This window comes from Paralichthys olivaceus, chromosome 21 (assembly GCF_024713975.1).
Source record: "Paralichthys olivaceus isolate ysfri-2021 chromosome 21, ASM2471397v2, whole genome shotgun sequence".
Classification (NCBI taxonomy): domain Eukaryota; kingdom Metazoa; phylum Chordata; class Actinopteri; order Pleuronectiformes; family Paralichthyidae; genus Paralichthys; species Paralichthys olivaceus.
In genome coordinates this window covers 12,325,853-12,352,968 of record NC_091113.1, presented here as the reverse complement: position 1 = coordinate 12,352,968, position 27,116 = coordinate 12,325,853, and the positions used below count along the sequence as shown (strand labels likewise).

Sequence of the window (27,116 nt, the reverse complement as noted above, 5' to 3'; positions counted from 1 at the left end):
TTTTCGTCTGTGTTTGTCCATTATTAAGCAGGATTTCTGGACGGTAAATTTAGGTGTGGCTTTCACTTTCTTTAATATTGCAGGGCTCTTTTTAGATTTCTCAGATAAAAATATCAGACATGTTTAGGAGACTAATATTCATTGGTGCAGATACAAATACAAATCTGGATCTAGTGAGTTTTAACGTGGTTTCATAAGGGGACTGTTGGGGCTTGGCGACAGTATGTGCTCTTCTGAGTGCCATTAGTTTAATATTGAAAACTACACCAGAAGTTGCAGTAGCTTATACAGTTTTGTTTTGACGGTGACACTGTACCTCTGCTCTGTAAGGCAGAAAGATGGCTGAGGCCAAGTTTCCAGTGATGCCACTGAGCATGTAGATGATGGAGATTCTCAGCCAGCCAGCCAGCTTCTCTATGTCCCTCAGCACCGTCATCTGGAACAACACTGACACCAGGCAGTGCAGGATGCTGCAGATACACACAGACAAACAGTCAGCAACTTACTTTTGACGTTGACCCCAACAATTGATATTTCTTATTCTTTCTCTATTTTGGGGGCTTTTTGCCTTTATCGAGAGCACAGCTGAGGTACAATAGACAGAGAGAATGGCAGAAGACAGGTGCCACTATTTCACAGTTTCAACAAATGTTCTATTTTTCATATATGCTGGGGTTTATTCTGAGATGGACAAAAAAAGGGATGGATTCAGTCACCCTGCATGAAGAAAGAGAGACAGCCAGAGTCTGGAAAACTGGTCTGGGATCTCTGGGTTGAGAAAAGGCAGCAAACCACACACATCATCCATGCAGGCCACCTGGAGGAGAAGGAGAGAGTCAGGGGAAAGTCAGAGGTGGATATTCACTGCCACCCTGTGGAGGAAAATGAAAGTGTTGAATAAAGTCTAAAGTCCTGAAATTCACAGCACAGTAACTGGCTGCAGCGGTGCACGCAGTCAGCACATAAGAAAATGACCTGCGGAGCAAAGCCGAGGTCGTGAGTCCAAGCTTCAGCTGGAGCAGGACTGTTTTACATGGATCTATTCATCAGAGATACCCTCCGAAAAACTGACCGGAATTAGCAAGAATATTAAAATGTTGACAAAGTGTGTTAGAGTAAAAAAAAAAAGGTTATAAATATATTTATAATTTCTACTGTAATTTGTTTGTCCCACCTGTGAGCAGAGAGTAGCCTCTCCATGGAAGTAGCCGTGCATAAAGTCACAATACTCTCTGGAAGTGATTTCACACCTACAACACAACACCTCATTAGCTTCATAGAAAAAATTTAATTCAGATTTCATTGAGAGAGGTGAGAACACATCATGTGATATTTAATCATGCAAGTAGCCAAAGTAGAGGTAGAAGATTGTGGTATATATGCAAACAGATCAGTGATGATGGCTCAGAGTCACAGGGACATTGATCCGTACCGTCCTTTGGTTCCGATGCAGCACGGCCGGCCTGTGATGGTGCAGTCTATGTGGGGGAGGTTGGTGTGATTCCCGGAGTTGTACCTCGTGCAAACCTACAGATCGTAACCACAGGAAAAGTGTAGAATCAGAATGTTCTTTCAATTCCTTATATTTAAAATAATGTCAGAATTAGATTCAGGGAGAGGACATGGATTGACTGGATTATTGGACATTAGCCTGTCATCCCTGTCCCACCTGTAGCCAGTGGAGAATGCAGCCTCTCACATTTAAGGTTAAACTGGATACTCACATGTTATCTCAGGCTTTTCACCAACCTTAGTTGTTATATATATATAATATAAAAAGAATCTGATTTTATCACCACACATTCTCTTATTCATTCATGAATGTAATTGCACTCACTGGCCACTTGGTGATGTCATCAGGCCACTCATGAGGTGAAACTGAGGCTGGCTCCAGACAAATTCTACGAAATAAAAGACAGTGAATAATTCTGTTTTCTAACAGATCGACTGAGTCAAAACACTGAGTACTAATGACAACCTGTTGTATAAGATCATTATATGATCACACAAACAGAGAGTGTTTTTAAATCACCTGGGGTCCTGATGGCAGACTGCACCATGCTGGCGAAGCTCACCATTCAGATAGGGAGCACTGGGGTGCTGAGGCCACTTCACCCACACTGCCAGGGTGCTCTGCAGTAGAACACGGACAGAAGCATGTTTAAAAGATTATAAACAGTTAACTGAACACGTCACTTTGTGCAGTGGCTCCTTCAGGTTAATGCAGCAACAAGAACTGATGAAGTTCAATGAGTTCTATTATTGGACTGTTACATGTTGTGCATCTTTTATTTTTGAGAGTTTATCTGATATGCTGTGATACAAGTTTGCATTAACAGAATTTCCCCAAAGACAGATTTTGATTCCGTGTTTCGCTGACCGAACACTCTTCCTGTAACGTCTGCAGGCAGCCGGAGCGATCGTTCCTCACACAGCAGCCTGACTCGCTCTCTCTCGCTCTCTTTTCCTGCATCAGTTTCTGGATCTCTTGGTCCCGACGCATGCACGGGGAAAACTTGGCTCCTAGGTGGATCAGCGCCTCCTGTAGGCAGCAGGGAGAGACATTACAGTACTTCTATTGTTAACTGTCTAATTCAAATATGTTTTTTTTTAACCATCAAGAGCTGAGTAAAGAATAATCAATAAGAATGACACTCAGCAGAGTTCAGACCTCCACCAATGAAGGTGGTAAATAAATAAATAAAACACTGAAAATACTTACTGAGCTCGGTCCGACCCAGAAGTTTTGTTGTTGCACAAACTTCACATTTTCATAAACTCCTTTGTTCCTCAACACCTGAAAATAGTTACTTCTGTTACACAGTCGTCCATTTCTAAAGGGAATTCAACACAAATTCACAGACAAATTCATCCAAAACTCTGTAGCTACACTTACAGAATCAACAGTTTCATGTTGTGAGAAACCCACAGGGGCGATGCCGTAGATAGTCACAGCCAGAATGGTGATGAGCAAATGGACGGATGTGATCCAGTAGGTAAAGAAAGGCCTGGAAAGTAAGGAAAACGTTTGTCAGGCTCTATTTCCTGGACTAAACAAAATATAATCATCTGATTAAAAGTAGAATCAGCTTCTTCACCTGTGATCATCCATGTCTTCAATCTGCCTCTTGACAAAGCTGTCAATGCGCTTACGGTACGTCCGGTTTGTGAGACGTCCAACCATGCCGAGCCCGTACGGCCTCTTCTCTCGGGCAAACAGCTTCTTAACCGGAATCACAATCCGTTGTCCGCGCTGTTGATGGCTGTTGACACTTACAACTTCCTGTTTCAGACGCATTTTAGGTTGGACCAGAGAGACGTCTTTCCCTTTGCGCCATCCTCGCTCCAAAGGCCTGGATAGAAGAATAGGAACACAGAAGAGACAATTTTGAAGTGCTGGAAATGTTTGGGATACAAGAGGCTTGTGTGCATATGAAAGAATCTGTAAAGAAATATAAACTCACAGCATGAGGTGAGTCCTCTCCAGCTCATTCTTATCCAGGGCACTTCCTGTGAGCTCGCTCTCATCCAGCTGTTTGAGGTCAGCCTCTGACGGTGATTCGAAAACCTCATCTGCATAACTGGACAACTCATCCTGCAGACCGTCCTGCAAACATCAGAACTGAGTGAGAGGGAATTCTAATCCGACAAACTCAGAATATGCTCTTTGTGAAAGATGACACAGCAAGAGCAAATTTTAAAAATGTCTTTTAACTGTACGTGCACACTGGTCCTGAGGAACAAACTTCCTTCCACTGTATGTTTTACAGATATGGCTGGAATGACATAAATTAACTGAATTTGATAAAACCACAGTACATATAGTACATATAGCAACATGCTTAGACCTCAAGACTGTGCATGGAATAAAAACATCCACTGGTTGGGTGTAAAAACTTTCTTTTACCTGAAGAAACAACTTTGTTGTTTAGCGAGTGAACAGACGGAGTGAAGATGTCAGAGCATATTGCACATCACTCTATACTGCCCACTTGTGGTCAAACTACCAAAAAGCAAGCTTAAAGAAACATGCAGATGCTCATATTGATGCTCGGAGATAATTTCTAAATAGACCTGGATGGTCTAGTGGGAGTAAAATGTTTGTGGCTGCAGGAGTCAACACTTCACAATCTGTACTAGGATATTTACTTTATATGCTAACTCATCGACTCTGAAAATGAAAATCTGATTTTAGGTTTAGCAGTACAGGTTATTAATCCAGCTGTGGGGGCATTGGTATGTAATATAATTTGTTTTCTGTGCTGTTCTATGTATTTCATTCTACGTTGTGTTGTATTTTATTTGCCCCTTATCTGAATAAAACACATCATTATATATACCTTAAGTCATTTGACAGTAAAAACCACATAAAAGACGAAAGCCTCTTTTACAACCAAGCTACATAAAAACATGACTCCAGGCTGTAGGACATGAAGGCCAGCTGCTCATGAAATGCTTTAAGACAAATGGAAGAGATTTATTTTGTTAATTCAGGTGGATTGGCCTGATAGAGTGTGGACGTGTGTCGACTGCTCACTCTGGTGAAGAAGGAAGTGTCCAGATCATCAGAAAGGTCCACAGTGTCGTCTTCATAGAAACTAGGAGGCATGAAACTCCGTCTTCGATGACGCCCAGCGGTGCTGTCCCCTAACGTCCGGCCCTGATGAACAGAAAAGAAGTTTAGCTCAAGTTCAAGCAGGATCCATTCATTCACAATTCTCTCTCACCCTCCGGTTCACTTCTAATCAGCTGGCTGTCGGAGGCTTCAGTGATCCAATAAGATTTTGACAAGATCTCAATTAGCCAATTACCCTCCTCCTCCCTGATCACCTCCACTCAACATACCCTGTAGTCCAGACATCATCTTATTCAGATCTGCAGCATCTCTACATAACATCCCAACCACCATCAGGATCTGGACCAGGGTCTAACCCCGATACAACCAAGATTACAAGGGAGTTTTACAGAGTCTAACATTATCTTCATATTTCAATTGAAGTCTCTCCTGGTTGAAATACACACACAAACATCATCATCTACTGACATCAGACTGATGTATAGTGATATTGTCTGTACTGAACTGAGAGCACATGAGACCAAAGTCAATATGATTTTAGCTAGGGCTCTCAGCAGTGGTGTTGAAGAAGAGAGTGTTTCCTGATCCTGACAGTTTATCTGGAGGAAACCCGGTGGTGTGTGCCTCTTGGGTTAATGACTAAGCAGCAGTGACCCCCCTGTGTGTCGCTGGATTAGCTCTGCACATCTGGAATATTCTGACCGCAATCCAGCAGATATCTGAGCATCGCGGTGTAACTTCATGGACCATCTGCTAGCGAGTCTCCCCCTCCTCTCTTCACTCAACACACACATCATTCATCCCTTTATTTGTGTAGATCTGCAGCCGGGGAGCCACACAGAGCGTCATCTGCACATTACTGTAAAGAGTTTAATCCACAACGCGACGGGGGATCTCATGTATTGCATAACATGCCGACACACATCCGCTTAAATACACACACGCATAAATACACAGATAAACTCAGAGATAAATCCTGTGCAGGAGACCAGGACACATCGAAATACAATGGAGGGAGTTTTTCTAATACTCGCTTCACAAAAACATAAAATGATGGAGATTAAATGTGTGTATGTGTGTGTCTGTTTATGTTTTTGTGTGTGTGTGTGTGTGCATGATAACTACTGTACTGTGTAAACTGCAGTTGTACTATATTATTGGTCTTTTAAAGATTTGTCACAAAGCACTGAAAAATAATTTATTCTAATTTTGTATTTTGTTGTATTTATTTATTTCCTTCCCCATGGAGGTTATTTTTCACTCGTCTGTCTGTTCGTTTGTTTTTTAACAAGATCATAGAACAGATTTCTGTGAAACTTGGCGGAAGCATGCGGAGCGGTTCAGGGAGGACAACATTCATTTCGATGAAGATCCAGATGAGGAGGCCAATCCTGGATTTTCTTTTCCGGTTTATTTTACATTGTGAGATAAAGTGTTTTTTAAATTTCTCAAGAAATAAAGCATTGATCTTTATTTAAAAAAAGGCCTCTGTAGAGAACCAATGTGAATATATGACCAGGTAATGACCCAGATTTTGTGAATCAAAATAAGTATTTTAAGAAGCAGATATTTACTGTACGGTAACAAATATTCCTTTCAGCTACCATCCTCGGTGGAGGTACAGTATGTTTGAATATTCTAAGCCCAGTCTCCTTTGATAGACGTAGACGTGGATGTACTGCTGTGAGCTAATAATGTAAGAAATACCTGTTCCTAATATGCATTAAAGGTTCAGTGTGTAGAATTTAGTGACATCTAGTGGTGAAATGTCATGTTACAGCTGAACCTTTAAGGTAATTTGGATTTCAGGTAAACCGGGGTTGACGGTAGCTTGAAAGAGTCTGAAGCACAGATTTAGTAAAGCACAGAACACTGAGTGATAGAAAATAAATGATTACTATTATAATTATATAACTATAATAAATTCTGTTGTGAGAAAAAAAACACCTTCATTAGAGCTGCAGCAGCCTTGAGACTCATGACAGCAACAGACTCCCGTTTGCGTCTTCGCGGCAACCGGTTGAGGGCCGAGCGGGAGCTCGAGAAGGAGCAGAGGGAGGCGGTGCCAGGTGTGAGGGGAGTTTGCGGGACACTGAAGCCGTCGACCTCTTCCACCATGCGGAAGGCACGACCCCGGGCCAGGGGGTCTACGATCTGCACACACACAGGCAAGCCACATATACAAAAGTAAGCGTATAGCGTAAGAACAGTGGACAGTAGGAATGATGCACGTAACACACACATCTTAACTAGGGTTAGATTGATGAAAGAAATACAGCAGACATTACAAACTATGAATGCTACCGAGACAATTCTCTTTAGAAAATGGCTTTAAATTAATGTTAAGATTTTAAATTTTAGACTTTTTAAGACCCTGTGGAAACCCTGTGATATTAAGTGAGTTTGAAACATTGGAACATTCTAAGATATGTTCACAAAAAACTATAGCTTCACATACTAGTCTTCAAAAATCCATCAATCGAACCCTAGGCAAGATGACAAAGCAAAGAGGTAAAGCGAGCGCCATAAATCTACTGCAGGATGAAGAACGAGAGTGAAGTGAAAGAAGTGAATTGTCCCATTTATTCCCCCAAGGCGCTGGCCTACCCTCTGCATGCCATAGTGGTGGTGACTGGGGTGGAGGGGAGGGAGGTAGAGGGGAGGAGGGGTCTCAGTGCTGGCCAGGGAGAGGTTGTCCTGGCTGTGGAGCTCCATTTCCCTCATCACCTGAGCCTTCAGGCCTCCGTACAGATGGCTGCAGTGCTGCAGGCTCTTCCTCCTCCATCGCTGGGTGCTGTCGCTGTCTTTGCTCACGCCAAACCAGTCGGCCGTACCCCTGCGGAGAGGATGGACTCATGTGTCAAATCGAAAGGCGTCAGATTAATGAGAAAGTAAACATGTGGCAGAAGGCAATCAAGAAGTAGAGGAAAACGTATGAATTACAACTGTAATTTTATATTTGTGTAGAAGACTATTTGATTTAATCCATTTAAATGCTGAATAGTCTCAGATGGATTGAATCCCTGCTTAGTTGACTGACCTCAGCTGGTTGTTGAATAATAATAATACAGTCATCACATTTGTCCAGAGCCAGATTGATCACTATAAGCAGTTGATTACTATAACCCAAATGTGTACCTTCTGTATGATTTTGAGGGACACACACACACACACACACACACACACACACACACTGACACAGTCCCAGCAGACGTATCTGACCTGCTGCCATTTAAAAGCCAATTAGTTTGAAGTCGATACTTTTCTTAAATGAGTCAAATCTTTCATAGCTGCACATTCATTCATAGCCCAGCTCTTCCTGATTTCGTTCCCTCTCTTTCTCTGTCTCTCTCGCTAACACACAAACACACACAAACAGCTTCATCGGACACATGTGTACACTCAGACTGAATGGGGCATGTGAGGTGAATGGAAACTAATAACCCTTGACAACACACAGAAAAAAAACTATTTCAAAAGCACAAATCAGCTTAAACTTTCCAGATGCAGAGAAGTGATTTGATACTGAGGAGTCAGGACGCGATATGGGTCAGGATTTAATCAAATGCAGATCAGTTGATTTAGAGAACAATCTCTTACGTAACATGTCTACATCTCAGACAAGGAAATCCCCGTCAATTCAGCTCCCTTTTCGTATTTATTCTCTCTTGAATACCATCATGTTTCGTAACACAACCTACTGCTCTCTGCAGTAAGTAGTAAGAAGCAGATGTTAGAGTAGTTGACCTGTCATGGCTGTCTCTGTGTGCGTTGTGTGTTTCTCATTGAATTTCTCATTCATTGTTTGCATCCCGGTCCCTTTTTTCCCCTGGACCAGGCAGCGTGGAGGAGGAGAAGGAGACCATGACAGGGAAACTGTTTGGAGAACAGGACACTCAGTAATAAACACTCAGCACTCATCATGAAGACAGAGGCCAGCTGGAGAGGCCTTTTAAGGCTGCGCCGGGGCAGGGAGGGGGTGGCGTGGCCCTGACTGTTATCCTTCCAGAAAGAAATTTCCCAGAAAGAAGACAGGTTTGGGAAAAGAGAGAAACTGGGTCTTCTTAGAGCAGGAGACGAGGAGAGGTGTAAAGTGTTGATTTAAATAATATCCATAGCTCTTATATCAGGCCAGATGACGTTTGTTTGTTTGTTTGTTTAGATGAGTGCGCACATGCACCCACAAGCATGCACGTCATATTAACCCACACAAAACCCCAAATGAAATATTGCTTCACGACCACACAAATCCATCACACCCACATCATTTAGCTTCCATATCCTCCAGGTAAGGCTGTAGAGATCTACTGTAATTACAGGTTTAAGTTTCATCAGGGAGAAAAGTCACGGGGCAACTCTTATAAACAAGTGGTACCACAAGAGCATTCCTCTGAAACAGTTCCCTGAAGAAACCACATTTACAATTCACTGGATCCAGATTTTATCTGATTTGGAAATGCACTAAATTAGACACATTCATGAATATCAGTCTCCTAAACATGTCGGGTTATTTTTTTATAGAGATTCATTAATTATTCTCTGAGAAAAAAAGGACAATGTCGAAAAATTGGAGTGAAAAGAAATCCCTGGATGTGCCAGCTGATCTGGATCTGCACCAAAACACAGACGAAAACCTGACCTCCTTGAGGAGGGTAATAAATAGAAAGATAAATAAAAGCTTGGATAATAGAGAGTGAGTTTGTTCAATGGACAAATCAACAGTGTTTTCTTTTCCTTCACTACTGCAAGTTCAGATCATGTAATGAAGCAAATGAACTATAATCTGTTGCATGTCCACTGTTGAAGAAACAGTAATGTAGGGACATTTCCAACTTTTTCATTATTTATCACTAATTCACTACTGATAGTAGTAGACTACTGTAAAGTTAAGTTTCCCCATCAATGAATACATGGCTGGTCTCCTGCCTCATATAGTAAGGTGCAGTAGGCACCACAGTCATCCAAATGTTTCTTATCAATGTTTTCAGCACAATTCAAAATGAAAATACTCATGAAATACTGATTATTCTCGCAATATAATATATATCAATGTAATGGTTATGCATTGTGTGAGCACAGTGAGGTGGTTTAACACATTGTCGTTCTCTGCTAATAAAGAAGATTTTGAAACCTTCACTCAGGAGCAATAATATTTACACAATAAAACATTTGTCATAACTGAAATTGTATCTCATTATAATTTGTGGCCTCATCACCCCGCCCTACATTTTGGGGGATACACTTTCTTGCTGAGAGTTCAGTGAGAAGACTGATACCACTCAGAGTGTTAAACACAGCTGCTGGTCAACGTGTCTCACTGTTAACACATTTTCAATCAGTATCCTCTTCTCTGGTTCAACAAAAGTACAACACACCCACCTGTCCAGAGAGCTCCAGGAGGGGGTCAGGGTCTGGGTCATACCTGAGGGGAGCTGGGACTGAGGAGCTGTGTCGCCTCCATCACCAGCATCCCTGACACACTGTCCCCGCTCACACCCTGATCTGCATTAAACCCTGATCCTTTGGACGCGAACTGATCCTCCGCAGATCACACATCAAATGTTCCATAAGGGGATTTCCTCATATCCAGGCCAGCGGTACCTTGTAACACTCGCTGTTGCGCAAAGACAGGATGATTACCACATGTCCAGACTCGGCATGAACTCTCCTGTCCTGCTCTGTGAGCGGCCGAGTAATGAAAAGTTAGAGGAAAGCTGCCGCTGATCTCTTTGGTTGAGGCAGTGAGAGTCCTGATGTGAAGGACGTCTGCAGAGGACTTCCACCAGCAGCTGGAGCCGCTCGTTCAGAGCACAATGAGAGGGAGGATCTTACATTCTGTGACCCCGTGTCACCGGCACACAACAGAAGTTTCCACAAGACTGTTCATGTGTGAGCGAGTGTGTAAATATGTCAGAGTCTGGCCGGCCTTCCAGTATCCATCCTCTGGAGCTTGCATAAAAGGATGTGACCCACTGGGCGAAGAAGACAGCGACTCTGGTCCTTGTCAAACTGAATATCCCCCCATCCACAGCCCCCGCGATCACTATGAGTGAGGTCCTTCTCTCTCTCTAACTTGTTTTACTGTGTGTGTGTGTGTGTGCGTGTAAACACAAGTTCTCCCTCCAACATACCAGCACTCCACAGGAAATGGGAGATTAAAGGGAGGGAGAGAAGAAGGATGGAACATCATACACACATGCACATTAGGAGGAAGGAGGGATGGAGGAGGAAGGGCACTGGGACATGCCTGAACATGACACACACGCACACACATGCAGGCACACACAACCAAACACACACACACACACACACACACGATGGAGCAGGGATACTACAAAGGGTTAGCTCCTCCAAGACACAGTCCATAGTGTGAACCACAGCTCTTCTGCAGCCAGGATATTTGTGGCAGGAGTCAAAAGAATTTCCAGTTAACTGTGAACTTCATCTATCATTACGAGTATCACTGTGAGATGAACTCTGTGAGTCTAACTCTGTCCGAATTTATGGCTCCTTAGCATGACTCATAAACAGTTTCCTGTTGTCCTCCGCATGAACAAGGACCCCAGCGCCCTCCCTGTTACCCTACAAGTCAGCGGTTTGCAGCAAATCACACACTGACGAACACGTTGTTTGAAAGGTCAAACATTTATCCAGTATTCACGAACGTTTCTGAGGAGGAGGTACCTCAGCTAACCTCCGGGAACTTATGTACACACACAATACCTTCCCTCGATCCTATTAATTCTCCCACACACATCAAACGCATTCAGTCTCCCTCGCTCTCACATACAAGGATAATAAACCTTGGCATGATAAAGTTTAAGACGTCAAAGCGTTCCTTTGAGGAGAGTGGCTCCAGGTTTTAGTCTTGGCCCAGCGTTCAAACATTTACAATTAAACGCGGTGCGAGTGTCCGCTTTGATGTGGCCCACATGCTCCGTGAGGTACATAAATGGCCTGTGTGAGTAATTGTGTTATTTTGTCTGCTTCAAAGCATGTGGTGCTGTGTGTCACCTGGACTGACACTGATACGCTGCTTGTGTGCATTCTTCATGTGACTCTTTTCAAAGCGTTCAGAGCTGGGGCACAAAGACAGGAGAGAGCCAAGGGGTGAACTCGGTGTGCAGAAAACTCACTCAATACAAAAGGTGGAAAAACGTGAATGTAAAAAAATGTTAACGTTAATTTGCTGAACTTGTTTGCTCAGAGTTGCCCCTTTGCCCACTTATGTTCAACGTTAGATGTGTATGGAAATGAACAGAGCCTTCTCTCCGTAGTCTGCATTAATTTCATCTGTATTTGTGCACGTCTTCTAAAATTTACATATGACAGCATAAATGAGCCATAACAGTCAAAGAGCCACATTAGCCGACATTTCATAATGTGTTTCTGGCCAACTGGTTAGTTTCATATATGCAGTTTCATTCAGAGCATTGAATTAAAGGAGAACACACTTTTTAAGAACTTCAGTGCAGAAGCAAAACCCCTTCAACCCCCTCCACCTCTCCTGTACCTGATGATCTGTTTGGGTATAGATGAACGCCGTCGGGTCAGTATTTTGGGGATGCAGGACCGCCTTCGATCGGTTGACACCCTCCTGGGGCTCCTCTGGCCCTTTGGGGGCACCGTGTTGACGCGCTCAAAGCGCACCCTTTTTCCACTTAACACGCATCGTAGCAAGAAGAGGAGGAGACAGGGAGACAGTGGGGAAGGGCAAATACAGACATGGAAAAGAAAAGAAAAGGGAGGAAAAAGAGATAGCCAAAGATTAGTTAGTGTTAAATCAGAAAGGAGAACGCAGATTAAATTAGTTAAAGATTGAATGCAGACAATTATTGAATAGATAGGACATGCAGAAATCAGAGGAAACTGTCAGGTGGACAAAAGCAGCAGAGAGGAAAGAAGAGAAAGCCTTGTGAATGTGTCTCTCTTTGTGTGTGTGTGTGTGTGTGTGTGTGTGTGTGTGTTCTAACCTCTTAATAGACTGTGTGATGGAGGGCTGTCTCTGCAGAGGAGGTCTGAGGTAGTTGTTTGAAGTCTCCAGGGCAGCAATGCAGGTCTGAGGGTTTTCCCCTGGCATGCTGACACTGCGCAGGCGCTTGACTGGCTGCAACACACAACACAGATATTGACGCAGACCCCCACACTTACATTTCTGATGTTGGTAGTCATTCTCCTCTTCTAAACCACAGATTTGTTGTTGTTTTTACCTGAATGTCGGTGGATGAGTCATCTGGTGTGAGCTGAATGGTGGGGATGTCCAGTTTGAGCCACGGTGGCTTCTTCCTCTGCAGGCTGCTGTTTCTGCTGCCCGGCTCATCCATGCTCGCTGCCTCTACCTACCCCTGCCAGCTGCACACACAAACAAAGCAACAGGTTTGTCGGACAATTCAAAGAAATGTTGTCCTGACTGTCAAAAGCCAGAAACCAAAACTGAGCAGCTCTGTTGAGTAATTCCAGACATTGGGCAAAATTACATTAATCAACTAATCCATTTCTCTCGATGGTGCAGAGGCCGAGACAGATAAAGAGGGAGCAGACACATGCCTGCATATATTAAAGTCCCTCTAAAGTAGCTTATCACAGCCCCTAAGACTCTTCATTGTTCCTAAAACGTACATATTCAAAAGGTTCGTAATAAATATTCCCCTCAAGGCTTTAAAAAGGCTTAAATATTACTCTTCACCTTCCTTCCTCATTTCGTGCCTGGGATCTATGAATATGCTAATGTAGCCCTGCCTCTGCCCCCAACCTCAACCCACCAGACGGGAACACAGGGGCTCAGCCATGGCGCTTCCTCTTTCTCTCAAAATGTTTTTTATCATATAAAAGGCACAAGATGGAGTTGGTAATATGTTTAAAAAAACAGATTTGCACCGGAGGAGGACTTTAACTGCTTGAGGCCACGTTATGGATAATCAGAGATAATGGGTAAATTCAATTGAAAGTTGTTAATGTTTTTTTTATTTGACACATCCTAATGCCACATCTACACAAAGAAGCTTCTACAATACATCAAATTGCATATATCATACTTCAAATTGCACAATCATTTTCTTGAGTTTACAACATATTGCACAATCCCTTTTCTAGTGTTTATAACATTTTCATATTTTATTGTGTTTCCTATTTGTATATATTTTAAATGTTAATGCTTGTATGTGTAAACCTACCTGGCAAAAACCCCTGTTTCTGATTCTATTTGGAAAACTCTCCAACCACACAAGGAAATTCACACAAATAGGAATATAAAGAATGATACTCAGCAGAGTGCATAGCTCCACCAAGGTCCAAAAGTCCCCGTACACACTGCACATTTAAATGTACTAGATGGCGTTCTTTGCCTAATTCATAAAGGCAGTTTACATTAATCTGTTTGCTGTGATTCATATGGATACATTTTTTAAAGATTTTGTTCTATGATTCACAGCCAAGCTCAAAATTTCACTGCTCCAGGTGAGGCTCGAACTCACAACCTCGGCATCACTCTGCAGGTTACTGTCTATAAGTACCGCGCGCTGACCGATTGCGCCACTGGAGCCTCCGTTGATGTCACAATGCAGCAGTATTTCGACAGGAGGAGGAATGCAATAATGTTTAAACACCACAAGATGGTGCTGGGAACCTCAGAAGTAAAGTTGCACTCAGACACTGGTTTTCCCTTCATGAACACAGATGGACAGAACACAAAGGGATGCTATTACTAGCTGTTGAGAAGGAGTACATTGTTTTGATCACACTTCTCATGAGGAATAAGAGGTCTGAGAACAACAGGTCTGTCTATTAAGAGACAGAGAGATCGAATCTCTGAGATACCCACAAATCCAAACAACAGAAACCCACAGCCGCTACACATCCTATTGTTTGCTGGTAAATGGGTTTAGGACGAAACCTGGAGAGTGAAAGGGGTTTTCCTGCCTCACCATGTCACTGCAAGTTGGAATAAATAAGATGTCCTTTCACTTCTATTATTAGGTTCAGTGAGCTGAGTTTTCATATGAATAAACGTCTCATAAGTTTAAGACATACGACACTCTCGTCAGGTTGTAGTGTATATGTTGTTTTGGCCAAGGGGAAGTTGATGAGCAGGAGGGAAGCGACTTTTACTGGATAATTGAACAACTGGCATGTGGCTCTGCGGAGATGTACTGAGCAAGGAGCTCCCTGTCGTTCTCAGCTGTGAATCACTCTGTGATTCATGGCTAAGAATTAAGAGAGGCTTCCCTCTCCTGCCATAGAGCCGTTAGCTAAAACAATAATCCGTTCCATCACACGTGTGCCTGGAGCCGATACTCAGACTTCTGGTTAACGCCGGGTCTAACAAGCTGAGAGACATTCAACACTGGCAGCTGGCAGGGAACACACACACACACTGTCCCACATCCTCCTTTAGATTATCTCATGTGTCCAAAGCAAATGAGTCTTTGAAATTACATATTTTTTGTTTCTAGTGCTTCCTCTCTCACACATACTGGTTTGTTTGTTTAAAAGCAATGTACTACATTTCCTGCAGGGCAGCGCCAACAGAACAGGTGCGAACTTGTGGATCTTAGTCAAATGTAGGTGTTAGTAGGTGTTAGGACAAATAAAGAGTGAGACAACTCAGTCACTGAGCAAGAGCATGAGCAGAGCATGTTTCAATGCAATTGAACCAAGGTGGCACATATGACATGACACAAAACTTACTTACTTAACTGACAAAATGTATCGAGACAGACATTTAAGACGTAGTTTTTGCTCATGTTGGTTAATTGCATTCACAAGCTGTCCACTACGTTCCATGCTGTATTACACTGCAGCATGTTCTCCCTCCTCACTCCCCCACTGACCTGCAGTCAGCTGCGAGACTCACGATTGGTCAAGTGGTTAAACTTTTGCCTATATAATTCTTTTTAAGACGTTCATGTCCACCAGAGGTTGAAGCCTCTACCTTTGTTTTACTCTACTGCCCTGGTGTGGGTAAAATGTTTTTGTCCTGAAATAACTTGAACCCAACGTCTTACTATGAAATCCAGTTCAGTTTTTCAAGATGCCAAGAGGATGAATTTTAAGACTTTGGTCTCCTGTGTTTGACATGCATGGTTTGAAGGAATATCTTAAATGTGTATATGCTGCCATGATATTTAGTACAGAACTATAATAACAAAACTTAATTTTGTGAAATTATTGGGTTCATGACCAGACATTAGCAAAATGGCCAAAAGTTACAGCTGTTGGATGAAATAAACACTCCACACCTGTTTAACGTCAGCATTATCACTGTAGTACAACATCACACAGCAAGTACGAAATTGCAGTTTTAAACTCTGAGTTCCAGCTAAGAAAACTGTAAAACTAGAGGCAGGTTACACAAACTTGATAAAGTGCCAGTGTTTTGGTCTCTCTGTGGTCACATGTGGAGAAGCCTGCAGGATCTCCTATGGGCAGAGAGGATAAACACACCCCTGCAAATAGAATCCTTCACCAGAACAATCTTCAACCACATCCTTTGCTTATTCTGCAGTGCCGGTACACGTTGCGAGTTTGTGTGCACACCAACACGAACACAGCCACTCTGAGATGAAACAACAAAGCTTGAATACGGACATTAGAGCCTACACACACACACACACACACACACACACACACACACACACACACACACACACACACACACACACACACACAGTGTATAAGAACTCACTTGACAAACTTTTCGTCAGTCTCCCACATCAGGTTTTTAAAATCCTCCAAATGGCTGAAGCGATGCCGTGTGGTCCAAAACCAATCCCCTCTTTTATTTCCATCATGTTTCCCGCATCCCTCCATCAGTATTCCATGATCATGATCTCTCGTTTGTTTTCCTCGAGTTGGGTTGGCAGGCAGATTAGGGGCTGTAATCCCTGTGCTGTACGTAATCGTCCTGCTGTCAGGCCCCAGAGGCTCATACCAACCACTGACAATAACGGCAATACCGCTGCTATCGCATCATAAGCACCCATCAGGAAGTGGTGTCTCAAAAAAACGTATATGACTTCTCAGAGCAGAAAGTGAAAGCTACAGTCATCACAGAATCACTGGGAGTTCAGTGATGAGCTTTAACATCTAAGCCTAAAATCATTTTATTCTAAAATTGCCACGCACAGCTCTCGGTTTGAGTACTTCCTCACCGTCACTCTTAAACTGCTTTCAGACATGCAAGGAACTCTGGATATCTGTAAGTGAGAGAGCACAGTTGCTCTGGACCTTTTCTGTAGCTTTTCCTGCCAGTGCCCTCGTAAAATGTCCGGAAAATGCCCAAGTGAGTCAGTGTGAGAATACAGTGGGTTGATAATGTCTCTAACACGTGATGGATGCAGAAGTGAGAAAAACAAGAGGAATACAAATATCTCAGCGTGAGAAAGAGGAGACATACACGTAGAGGATGCCGACAAAGATACCAATTGGCAATAAGCGCCAAAGCTGGTGTCGAGATGCTGAAAACCTAATTACCCCAGACTTTTTCCTGTTGTCGTGAACGTGTCTGACCCGGACAACCTCCTGCTGCTTTCTTCATATGTGAAGGCAGAGTCCGGCAAATATCCAGACCCAATATTCATCACATTTTCTGGAATTCGAATCTAATTTGTGTCTTATACCTGCTTTAGAATTACATCAACCTACTGTGCAAGAAAATGTCAGTAAATGTTGAGAAAGTAGTATTTTAGAAACTTTCACCTGGACATGCATTTCCCAACAATGAAAGCATTCTCTAATAACTTTCGTCTCCGTCACATCCCTGATACCGTCAAGCTATAGCAACTACCATTTGACAACTATCGCAGGAAATGTGAACCTCCGGTGCAGCACTGCAGCTTGTTGTTTCTATAGGGGCCTGTGGCAGAGCAGCAGAGAAAATGGATCATCTTTACATATGGGTGACATCTCTCCTGACACGTCAAGACGGAATTAAACAAAGGCATCGCTTTGGCACAGACGCTCGACTTGTACTGACACTGCTCGAAGTCGCTGTGGCATGGAAATGCACTGTGCATGTCGGTGAGCTTTAATATTCAATGGATCTTTATGTGAAGCAGTCCAAATCATAATCTCTGCTCTGTGTCTTTTTACTTTGTTAACCTCTCACATCGCCCTCAGTTTTTTTTTTCTCTTCCTGTTTTTTAAGTTTTCACTCCTCCTACATTACTTTTGTTACAAAAACACACTTAACTTCTAATTAGTCTACACAACATCTAATGTAGTGTCAGAATAATATTTGTACTTAAACTCCATTTAGGTTTAATAAAGGTGAAATGTGCAACTCAGATTACAAATCAAAGTTTCAGACTCTGGCCTCCACTTTACTCAGGTAGTATAGCGAGCTTGTGAGTGTACTACAGAGTACATTTGTAAAAGCTCTGTATAGCTTTTTTCTAATATTGATGACCACTCAAAGCACTTAACAGTAGAGTTTTGCATCCATCCATACAAACACACATTCATAAAGCCCATCCATGTGCTAGCTATCTCACAGATGTACATATTTTTCCCAGGGACACTTTGCCATGCTGAATAGGGAAAGGCTGGGCTCGAACCAATGAACAGCCTCGATTACTTTCATTTCTTCATTTGTTGAATGTCATTGCTCTGCTCTTATAGTCGCTACAATCTGCTTTGGGCAAGATACTGAAGCCCAAATTGCCCCTGACAGTGGGAAACCAGTGTACGAATGATGCGATAGAAAAAAATTAATGAGTGTGATTTGTACTGGCAGCACTTTTAGTGATCAATAGAACTAGAAAAGTGCTGTATAAATACAGTCCATTAACTCTGGGTGCATTTTAACACTGTTTTGCCTGCTCTCAGGACAATGCTTTCAAAGGTTGTGGTCATGAGAACTGAGCAGCTGCGGCCTCAGGAAAGTCCCCTACATGCTACAAATGAATCTTAAACTTAACACTGACAAACACACTGCACAGACTGGGTTCTTTTAAATTACCATGTCTTGACTGACAATCAGGAATCAGGAATGAACAATGGTTAGAGATCTGACGATGCTTTATAAGAGAAACTCATTTGGATACAAAGAAATAAACTTTTTAAATTCTTCTGAGTTTTGGGAAATGTTGCTGATTTAATGTCTGATCTAATCCTCCTTTCACATGAAAGTCCAGCCTGCTGAAGCTTCTGAAATCTCTATATCTCAGGTATTTCTCCTCATACATTAACGGGGAGTAATGCTGTGCGCTTTTACCCTTATGTCCTCCACCCCCCACCACTGGAATATGTCCGTTGTGTGCTCTCATCTGTGCCAGATGTTACAGTACAGTCATAACACAGCGGGTCATTTCTTTTCTGTTGTACACTATATATATATATATATATATATATATAAATATATATATGTGCATGTGTGTCTGTGTGTATTTGTGCGTGCATGCATATGTGTGTGTGCATGCATGTGTGTGCATGTGTGTGTGCGTGTGTGTGTGTGTGTGTGTGTGTGTGTGCATGCATGCATGTGTGTGTGTGTAATCAGCTGGAGCCCATACAAACATAACTTATTAAACATCTGCCACAACAGAAGCAGTTAGGTCAGTCATGGAAATAATCAGCTCAGAGAGAACAAACAATACAAGGGAACAGGAGGGAAATAACATCAGCAGAGAAATGTGGCCTAATGCTCCATCAAAATACTCAGATGGATTTATGCAGAAATCAATGTTTTATTCTATTAGACTTTTAATGATTTTGGAGCAGACTGAAGCTTATCGCTACACAGGACAACATGTTGTCGTATGACACTGTTTATTCTTTATATTCTCATAGATTTATCTCTAAACACTGGACGGAGGGATGATGGATGAATAAATAGACGATGGATGTAAAACAAACCAGCTGCTGGCTGTACTTGATCAAACATTGATTTCTAACTCTGTTTTCTAATGATAACATCAGTCTTTACTTTATTGACTTAAGTGCTTCATTATTCTCCATAACCCAACAACAGGCAAACACTGTCAAGGTCTTAATGACTCAAAGCCATCTGTCTAAACATTTGCTCCAATTGTCTTGTGGTGTGTGTATTGACTTGACAGTGAGCAGGTGTCCCACCCTGTGAGACACAATAAAATGATTGTGCGATACTGCACATGTAGCATTTTATGTGACACCTTGGAATAATTAATGCTAAAAAAAAAAAAGAAGAGTACACACAGGCTGTACAGTCCAGAAATCTTCATGCTTGTGTGTCTTCAAATGAAGACCACATTTCCTAAAACCCTCTAACCTCCTGTCAGAGAATACCTCAGAAGCCTTTGAGGGCTCGTTTCCTCTATACCCACTCCCTGGTGATGCTCGGTTTTCTCACGGATTATACTGAGGAGGATGAACAGCATTTTTTTCTTTTTCCCTCTACATCCATGCCCCATGTGGGATCTAAAAAGCTTTAAAACCACTTTTGTAGAAAAGCAGTGTTCTCCTCACCATGAACCGTAAAGCTACCTCTTTCTCTGCCATCAATCAGTCAGGCAACTAGAGATACTGATACCAGCATCGGAAATGTGTCTAATACTGCCGATAATGTAGGGTCAGGTCCAGTTTATATTACTATTTTAGTTTCAACCAGGTAAAACTGCAAATTTTCACTCCTTCGCCGCTCCAAAACAAGAAGCAATTTCCAGTAGTGTAGAATTAGCCAGAGCCAGCTCAAATAAAGTAAAATGGCGACATGTACCATATGCAAAACAGTTCTTAAATGCAGTGGAATTGGACCAGTATCTGCCAATATGCAAAGTCCAGGTATCAGAATTAGTATCGGGATTAGGGAAAAATAGTGGTAATTGTGAATGTAATAGTATATGGATATTTAAATAATACATAGGGTTTACCAACCACAATACAATGGCATCTTTTGGTCAGTGTATGGTACTGAGGTTGACGGAATTTATGGAATCATTAGAAATCATCCTGCATCACTACACAGAGGTCAGTAACTCTTTCCAAAGAAATAAAATGCACATTGATTAGCTCCATGGTCGATCGTTGTGTCCTCATGTGTCGCAACCTGTGTCCAACCTGCCAGACTGTGTTAAGTATGAAATACCTCACATTCCTGTAAAGACCCCAAGTACCTTACAGCCCTTTTCACCCAACTCAATTCTGCATGAGACATGAGAAGTATGACCATGGAGGTCGGGCTGGTTGTTTATGAATCCATGCTGTGCTGCAGTATAAAGGGTTCCTTCTGCAACCATTACCTATGAATAATGAATCATATAGCATTTATGAAATATTTACTCAATAAGGAGCAATTCTCCTAAAGCAACTGTAAACTGCTCTGTGTGTGTGTGTGTGTGTGTGTGTGTGGGTGTATAAATATTTGCAAGAGGCTGTCGAAGAAAACTTGATGCATGATTCAGTTAGTGTAAAGCAGTGAAACGTCAACAAGACAAGATCATTATTTCACTGTAGAATGATGCCAGAGCTTTTTCATGCACCATCGTTAAGAAAGTACAAGTTATTTTTTGTGTTTATTTGCAAATTATATTTCACAAACTTGATCATTTAGTGAGCTGATTCTTTTAACTACCTCGGCCAAGGAGGTTATGTTTTCCCCAAGATTACACAAAAACAACCGCACAGACTTTGATGAATGGAAGGTTGCAGTAGGGGTCAGAGAAGAACCCATTAAAGTTCGATAGTTATTAATTATTTTGGATTTATGTTTATGTCAGTGTGTTTGATATGAACTTAGATTCAGCCAAATGAAGGCAACAGAAGCAGAGACGGAGGTGTTGTAATTTTGATTGATGAACGTGTGAGTCAAGAACAAATTTAAAAGGGACAAGAACAGGTCACGACAGGCTGTAATGCTTTATTGTATAATCGTGCCACAATTAGTGGTGTGAACAGCAAAATCATGTAGAGCTGCAACAGCTTGTTTGATTAAATCATATTGAGAAGCTGACCTTTAGATGTTCTTTGTTTACTGACACCTATCCAGCAAAAATGGCTGATATTTAATGGTTGTAGCAGCTTCTCATATGAGAAAATGTCTTCCTTTCTTATCTTAAATGTAGAGAATAAATACAATAAACTCAGATTGAACTGTTACTCTGACATTTTATTACATTCCCTTGGTCTGTTTTTCTCTATATTCTCATATAGATTGATCTCTAAACACTGGATGGAGGGATGATGGATTTGTGCACCACAAAATGAATGCACAAAGGCAGCTCAACTGAAAAATAGTTTAGTTACATCTCTGATTTTTGTCATGTCTTTTGGCCTTAATAAACAAGGGAACAGCAACAGAAAGCTGCTCAAATATACAGAGATAAACATAAGCACAGACAATCAGAGTGGAGCAGAGGTCAGGCGTACTTGCTTTGTCTGCTTCTCTATGCTGTAATCTTTCTCCACTACTCAACCGTCTAAACTAGGGGAGATTTAATTGGCAATTGGAAACCAGGGCAAAGGCAGAGAAAGTTAAAATCCATGGCTACACTCCCCTCAACTCTTGGCTTTGCATAATAGTCTAACAGTCTCAGATCTGTTAGTCAGAAATATCTGGAGTGAAAGTTGTAAAAGGATGATTAAAGGTTTGGCACAGACTTCTGCTATCGAGTGTTTCCTGTGGTAGATTGACATTTGGTCTGTGGGGAAGCTGCTTTTAAATACCACCATCAGTAGAGGCAGCTAGAGATGCACGTAGTCAAACCTCACCTTACACCCACACACGTCTAAGGGAGCCATCTGCACAGGAAGGCAGGAAGGAAGAGTGTTGCCATCTTTAACTGTTGCTGGTGTTTGTAATAATCTCAGGACATTACATGAACAAAATCAAAACCAAAAATATTTCAAAATTGAAAGTTTTCAAAAGTTCTGTATGCATTAATGGAAATGTTCTACCAACAACAACAAAAGGTCAAAATGACCTTTGACCGGTGAAATCGAATGAATTAACCTTTGAGTCCTATGAAATTGTTCCTTCAGAGTCCTTCAAAATTTGAAGAGATATCCTGAAGGAAGACTTAAGAGATCATGTTCAAGAGACCAGAAACATGTTTTTTGAGGGCACTGTGGCAGAGAACTTCGATCTTTGACCACTAAACTTTCGACAGTTCGTACGTGAGTCCAAGTGAATGTTTACACACAATTTACAGAAATTCCCCCGACTGGTTACAGAGAAATTGCGTTCACAAAACCACCAAAATATAATCAGTTAATCCTTGAGTCCAACTGAATGCTTGCACCCAATTTGAAGAAATTCCCTTGAGGTGTTCTTTGAATATCGTGTTCACGAGAATGGGACGGACGAATTGACAACCTGAAAACCTAGTGATACCTAACATAACCACAGGCACTCAATAAAACTTCACTGCCTCTTGTCTGCAGATGACACGGTATGTTTGAAGGCACAGAGGAGAGGAAAACGCATGAAACAGATGGAGAGAGATGAAAAACAGCAGAAAAAGGATTGTATGTCATTCTAGGAGAAAATGAAAAATGAAAGCAGCAAACAAAAAGTAAGACATGCAAGTAAAAAAAACCACAGGAAACCACTGCAGCAAAGCAGAGAATACACAGCGTGAGACTGAGCCGAGGGAGAAGAGAGATGGATTTGAAAGAGACAGACTCTCTCCTTTAATCTGAAGCAGTTGTCTACCTCGAACATGCGTGTCTAAACAACATGTGACAGCCATTTGCATAGTTTCAGTGTGTGGGCTTGCTGCGTGGTTCAAAGATGCAGGACTGTGCCTGCATTAGTGTGTGCGCAAATGCATGTTTCTGCCTGTTAATTCATACCTGAGTTCATCCATGGGCATGTCCATCTGTTTTTCTGTGCCAGGCATCTGCATCAGTTTTCCTGTTCCTGCCTCTGAGACGCAGTGTTTCAGTTTAGTTTTGGTGAAGCTGCAGAGATAACAGTGAATGAACCCTTCAGCACTCTAACCCGAGATGTTACCTGAAACTGATTTGCACACACTTTTGAAGTCACAATACCACAATGGCTATTTTCCCTCCAGTGCAGGTTTCCTGGATCGTTGTTGAGTTCTTTGTTGGCCCCATAAACCACCTTCCCACTAAGTTTCAAGAAAATCGCGGTAATGATGTGATCAGATTACAGTTACAAGGAAAACCTGTCAGTTACAAATTTATGGCTAAAATCTATTTAGATTAATGGATAAACAGCAACACAGTGGCAGCTGCAGAAGCAAAAGCAGAAGAAAAGGCTTGATGGAAAAACTCTCATTGTCATTCATCACTTCAACGGTTCCAACGTCTCGCAGAGCAGTCGACTGCCAAAACTGCCACTGGAGGAGAGAGTATAATGGTCTCTCAGCTCCTGTGCCAGGTATCTGTTCTGAGCAGAGAGGACATGTGACGACAACAACCGCGAGAGACTGCAGGAAGAAGTGACAGAAGATGAGAGGATGAAAGACAGAGAGAAAGAAAGAGTGGAGGACAAAGCAGAAGGAAGCAGACTAATGAACAGAGAAGGAGCTGGACTGAGGGTTGGCTGTTCTACACTGTTTCTCAGCCAATGAACAGATCCTGAATGAACAGAGCAAGTGGAAGACAAAAAACACTGAATAAAGTGTTAATATTCTCCTCATTAACTCTTTAAATAAAGATGTTATGGATTGCTTAGATATGTCGATATGTATAATGGATGTCAACATTTGACATGAGCTAAAGCCAAACAAGAAACAGACGTGGAGACACAGACAGTCAAAAGGTTGACGGGCAGGACGGGAGACAAAGAGCTCAGCTGAGTCGCATATGGAGCGGTTTTGTGTTCGCCGTGTGGGGACAGGAAGGTCACCGTCACAATAAGTGTCTAGTCAAGTATGGCCTCGCCTGGAGACATGAAAGGGCCTCCTCAGCGCCCATTCATCCCTCCTTCCTGCCGTCCCTCTACGCAGCCAGCAAAGCCCCGTGCTGCGAGCTCCAATACAACAGCTTCCTCTGTTGGCCGGCCTTCTATGAAAAGTTAATCGTAATTGCCCACAGATGCCACATTAGGGTACGATCACGGGGGGGAGAAAGATTCATCTCTGAATAGAATGCTTAAAGAGGGAAGGGGGAAAAATGGAATTCATATCATCGTGGTTTCAAAAGAACAGAGAGACGTTATTCAGAATCATCACAGACGTCTGGGGTCCCTCAGGACGCCTCTGGACTCTGACAGCACTGTCGTCAACACACACCGAGGAAGAGCTTGGAGACGTGCCACATAATGAGCAGATTAAAATTCCTTTATGAAAAGACGTTTGCTATTCATCCAGAGATTCTGTTACAGTTCAAAATGAAGATCAACTGTTCCCTTTTTTTAGTCAGGAAATATGAAAGAAATTAACAAATCTGGGAGTGGCCATTATTTCAAATTATTCATTTGAAAACCCCATCTCCTCCATGTTAGTGGATGGGAGATGGACCAAAAAGTACACATGAAGTCAAATTTTTCTTGACTTTGGTTTCTATTATTTTAGACAGACAGGCTCTAAATAACGTCTGCATGGTTTTTATCGAAAACTTTCATAAGAGGGATGTTTCAAAGTAACTGCACATCTGCCCATAATGCATCACTGCATACCCTCATGTAAATGATCCACTCGTGACCTGTCAGTGACCTTTGTGTAGCACTAACACTCAGTGATCATACAGTTTCATTTCAACCTGCAACAATCTGTCCGATGTTCAGTACTTCTTCTGTTCATGGACTCACAATCCCCACAGCTGTCCTACTTCTGTCTCTGTGCTGGAAAAGGAAAATTAAACCAGCAACACTGTCATGAGTGTACGACTTCAAAGAAAAAGGAAGGATTCAAATAATACTGGCAGGAGGAAAAGAGGGGAGGTGTAACTGCAGTCAACATTTCTGTCCCTGATATGTATAGTGATTGATTTTCCTTCTGTAAAGTAGAAAAAACACACGTGTATGAAATAGTATTTTGTGATTTACGTGCTCTGGCAGCACGGGCTGCCATCGCTGACACGGCCGTTCTGGTTTTGATTCAGCATGATGATGAACAACAAAAAGCATGAAACACAAACTGAAAGAGACATGATGGAGAGGCCGAGAGGATTAGAGAAATCCTTTTCCAGTTCACTGGGGATGAGGTCAAATCTTTCATCAAATCATTTTGTCTTTTACTGAGGGTGAAGCAAACGGCACGATACGATTACTCCTGCCAACACCTGCTCAGACTGAAAGACACTGGGGTCATGAGGCAGAGCACAATCATGACTCTGCTCATCTTTCATGAGTTTGTTGACAGCTGATTGTCACAATTTGCTGATTTATCTGAACCAGAAAAATTCTGAATAACTACACTGACTCTCAGTGGGGTGCATACCTACACCAAGGCCCAACAGTCCCCTTCAATAATTCATCAATGTCCATAAATTATTCCCGGGAAAAAAACTAAAAGCGCATGTTAAAGAAAGAGATAATACAATTCTGAATCATTCCCTCTGCCTGGATCTGTTTCAACAATTTCAGGGTTCTTCCTTGGCCCATGTCCCATCCTTTCACCAGGTTTCGGGGAAATCTGTTCAGTAGTTTTACGTAATCCTGCTGAAAATGAAATAAACAAATGAACTTACACCCTCCTTAGTGGAGGTAACCAGAACTGAAAACTTGTGTTTAACTGTACAGATGTCTGCAGCCATAACTTCCTTTGTGTGGATATCACTGTCCAACCACAATTACACACTGCTGATACTGAAAAAAATTTGTGCAACAAGTAACCACAAAGGCCTCACAAGTCTCTGACACCATGTGACACAACAGTAATTGATAAACTGATAGCAAGGAACAGATCAAAAGTCATCTGATCGCTTCCGTTTTTTAAAAGAGGAACTCACATTACAACAGAATTAAATGACTCCAGTGTCTAGATACTGCTAAAAGGACCTGCTTTATGAATTATTAAAAATAAAACAATTATATATGCACAAACAGATGTAGAGGAAAATCACATCTAAGCAGCAATTTAAAACAATGTAGGACTTGGGATGTTGCTTTCATTAATGCTTCATTTACCTTTTAGTCTTTAGTCAGTTTCCTGACTGGTGAATCTTAGATGAGATAAAGATCAACTTTTGCAATGACACAAAACAGCAGAAAGATAAACAGAGTGACTTGTAGGCACTGGAGACGATTCGCTCACAGGCCTCAGCTGCCATGAAAAATGTATTGTGAAAATGCTGGAGGGCTCCTGTTAAGACCAAACCAGTTTTCCAATCTGGTGCACCCGGCGGAGGGCTCCGCATAAACATGAAGGTGCGTTTCTCCTCTGGGAGCAGCAGCTCGGAAATAAAACAGCTATTGTCGCTGCTGCTTCTCTATTCGACCTGTTCAAACCTGCTGTTCAAACACGGAAAATAAAAGACAGAACACACACACACTGTTTTAAAACTAGAACAATCTCCATCCACACAAGGATATCAGCTCTGCAACAGTAATAATCCTCCTCGAACTAACACATCTGAAAACGAATATCACTTGACCCTTCATGCACAATGTGTGTGCCGGTGTAAACAGGAAGTAGTTTGTCTACTCTGGTGCCAG

The 27,116-nt window shown here is 42.1% G+C and overlaps 1 protein-coding gene and 1 non-coding gene across 15 annotated transcripts in view; both read right to left on the bottom strand.

Moving 5' to 3' along the window:
- rhbdf1b (rhomboid 5 homolog 1b (Drosophila)) overlaps positions 1 to 27,116 on the bottom strand; it is a 31,354-nt gene that overhangs the window by 2,294 nt on the left and 1,944 nt on the right. Inside the window, exons 2-19 of one of the 14 annotated variants that reach the window (XM_069517608.1) lie at positions 23,345 to 23,452; positions 12,787 to 12,928; positions 12,550 to 12,683; positions 12,090 to 12,236; positions 7,184 to 7,412; positions 6,524 to 6,730; positions 4,538 to 4,660; positions 3,465 to 3,607; positions 3,099 to 3,353; positions 2,897 to 3,008; positions 2,723 to 2,797; positions 2,381 to 2,542; positions 2,033 to 2,133; positions 1,838 to 1,901; positions 1,433 to 1,527; positions 1,175 to 1,250; positions 717 to 817; positions 317 to 470 (exon numbers count right to left, since the gene is read on the bottom strand). In XM_069517608.1, coding sequence (XP_069373709.1) covers positions 317 to 470; positions 717 to 817; positions 1,175 to 1,250; positions 1,433 to 1,527; positions 1,838 to 1,901; positions 2,033 to 2,133; positions 2,381 to 2,542; positions 2,723 to 2,797; positions 2,897 to 3,008; positions 3,099 to 3,353; positions 3,465 to 3,607; positions 4,538 to 4,660; positions 6,524 to 6,730; positions 7,184 to 7,412; positions 12,090 to 12,236; positions 12,550 to 12,683; positions 12,787 to 12,900 — 2,292 coding nt within the window. In that variant the 5' untranslated portion in view covers positions 12,901 to 12,928; positions 23,345 to 23,452. Of the gene's footprint in view, positions 1 to 316; positions 471 to 716; positions 818 to 1,174; positions 1,251 to 1,432; positions 1,528 to 1,837; positions 1,902 to 2,032; positions 2,134 to 2,380; positions 2,543 to 2,722; positions 2,798 to 2,896; positions 3,009 to 3,098; positions 3,354 to 3,464; positions 3,608 to 4,537; positions 4,661 to 6,523; positions 6,731 to 7,183; positions 7,413 to 8,323; positions 8,448 to 9,955; positions 10,433 to 12,089; positions 12,237 to 12,549; positions 12,684 to 12,786; positions 12,929 to 16,259; positions 16,741 to 23,344; positions 23,453 to 27,116 lie in introns of those variants that run through there. The other 13 variants (XM_069517607.1, XM_020082690.2, XM_020082691.2 and 10 more) reach the window with 13 other exon arrangements.
- On the bottom strand, positions 14,025 to 14,117 carry trnai-uau (transfer RNA isoleucine (anticodon UAU)). The gene is given in 2 exon segments: positions 14,025 to 14,060; positions 14,080 to 14,117. It is a non-coding gene; the product is annotated as a tRNA-Ile (tRNA).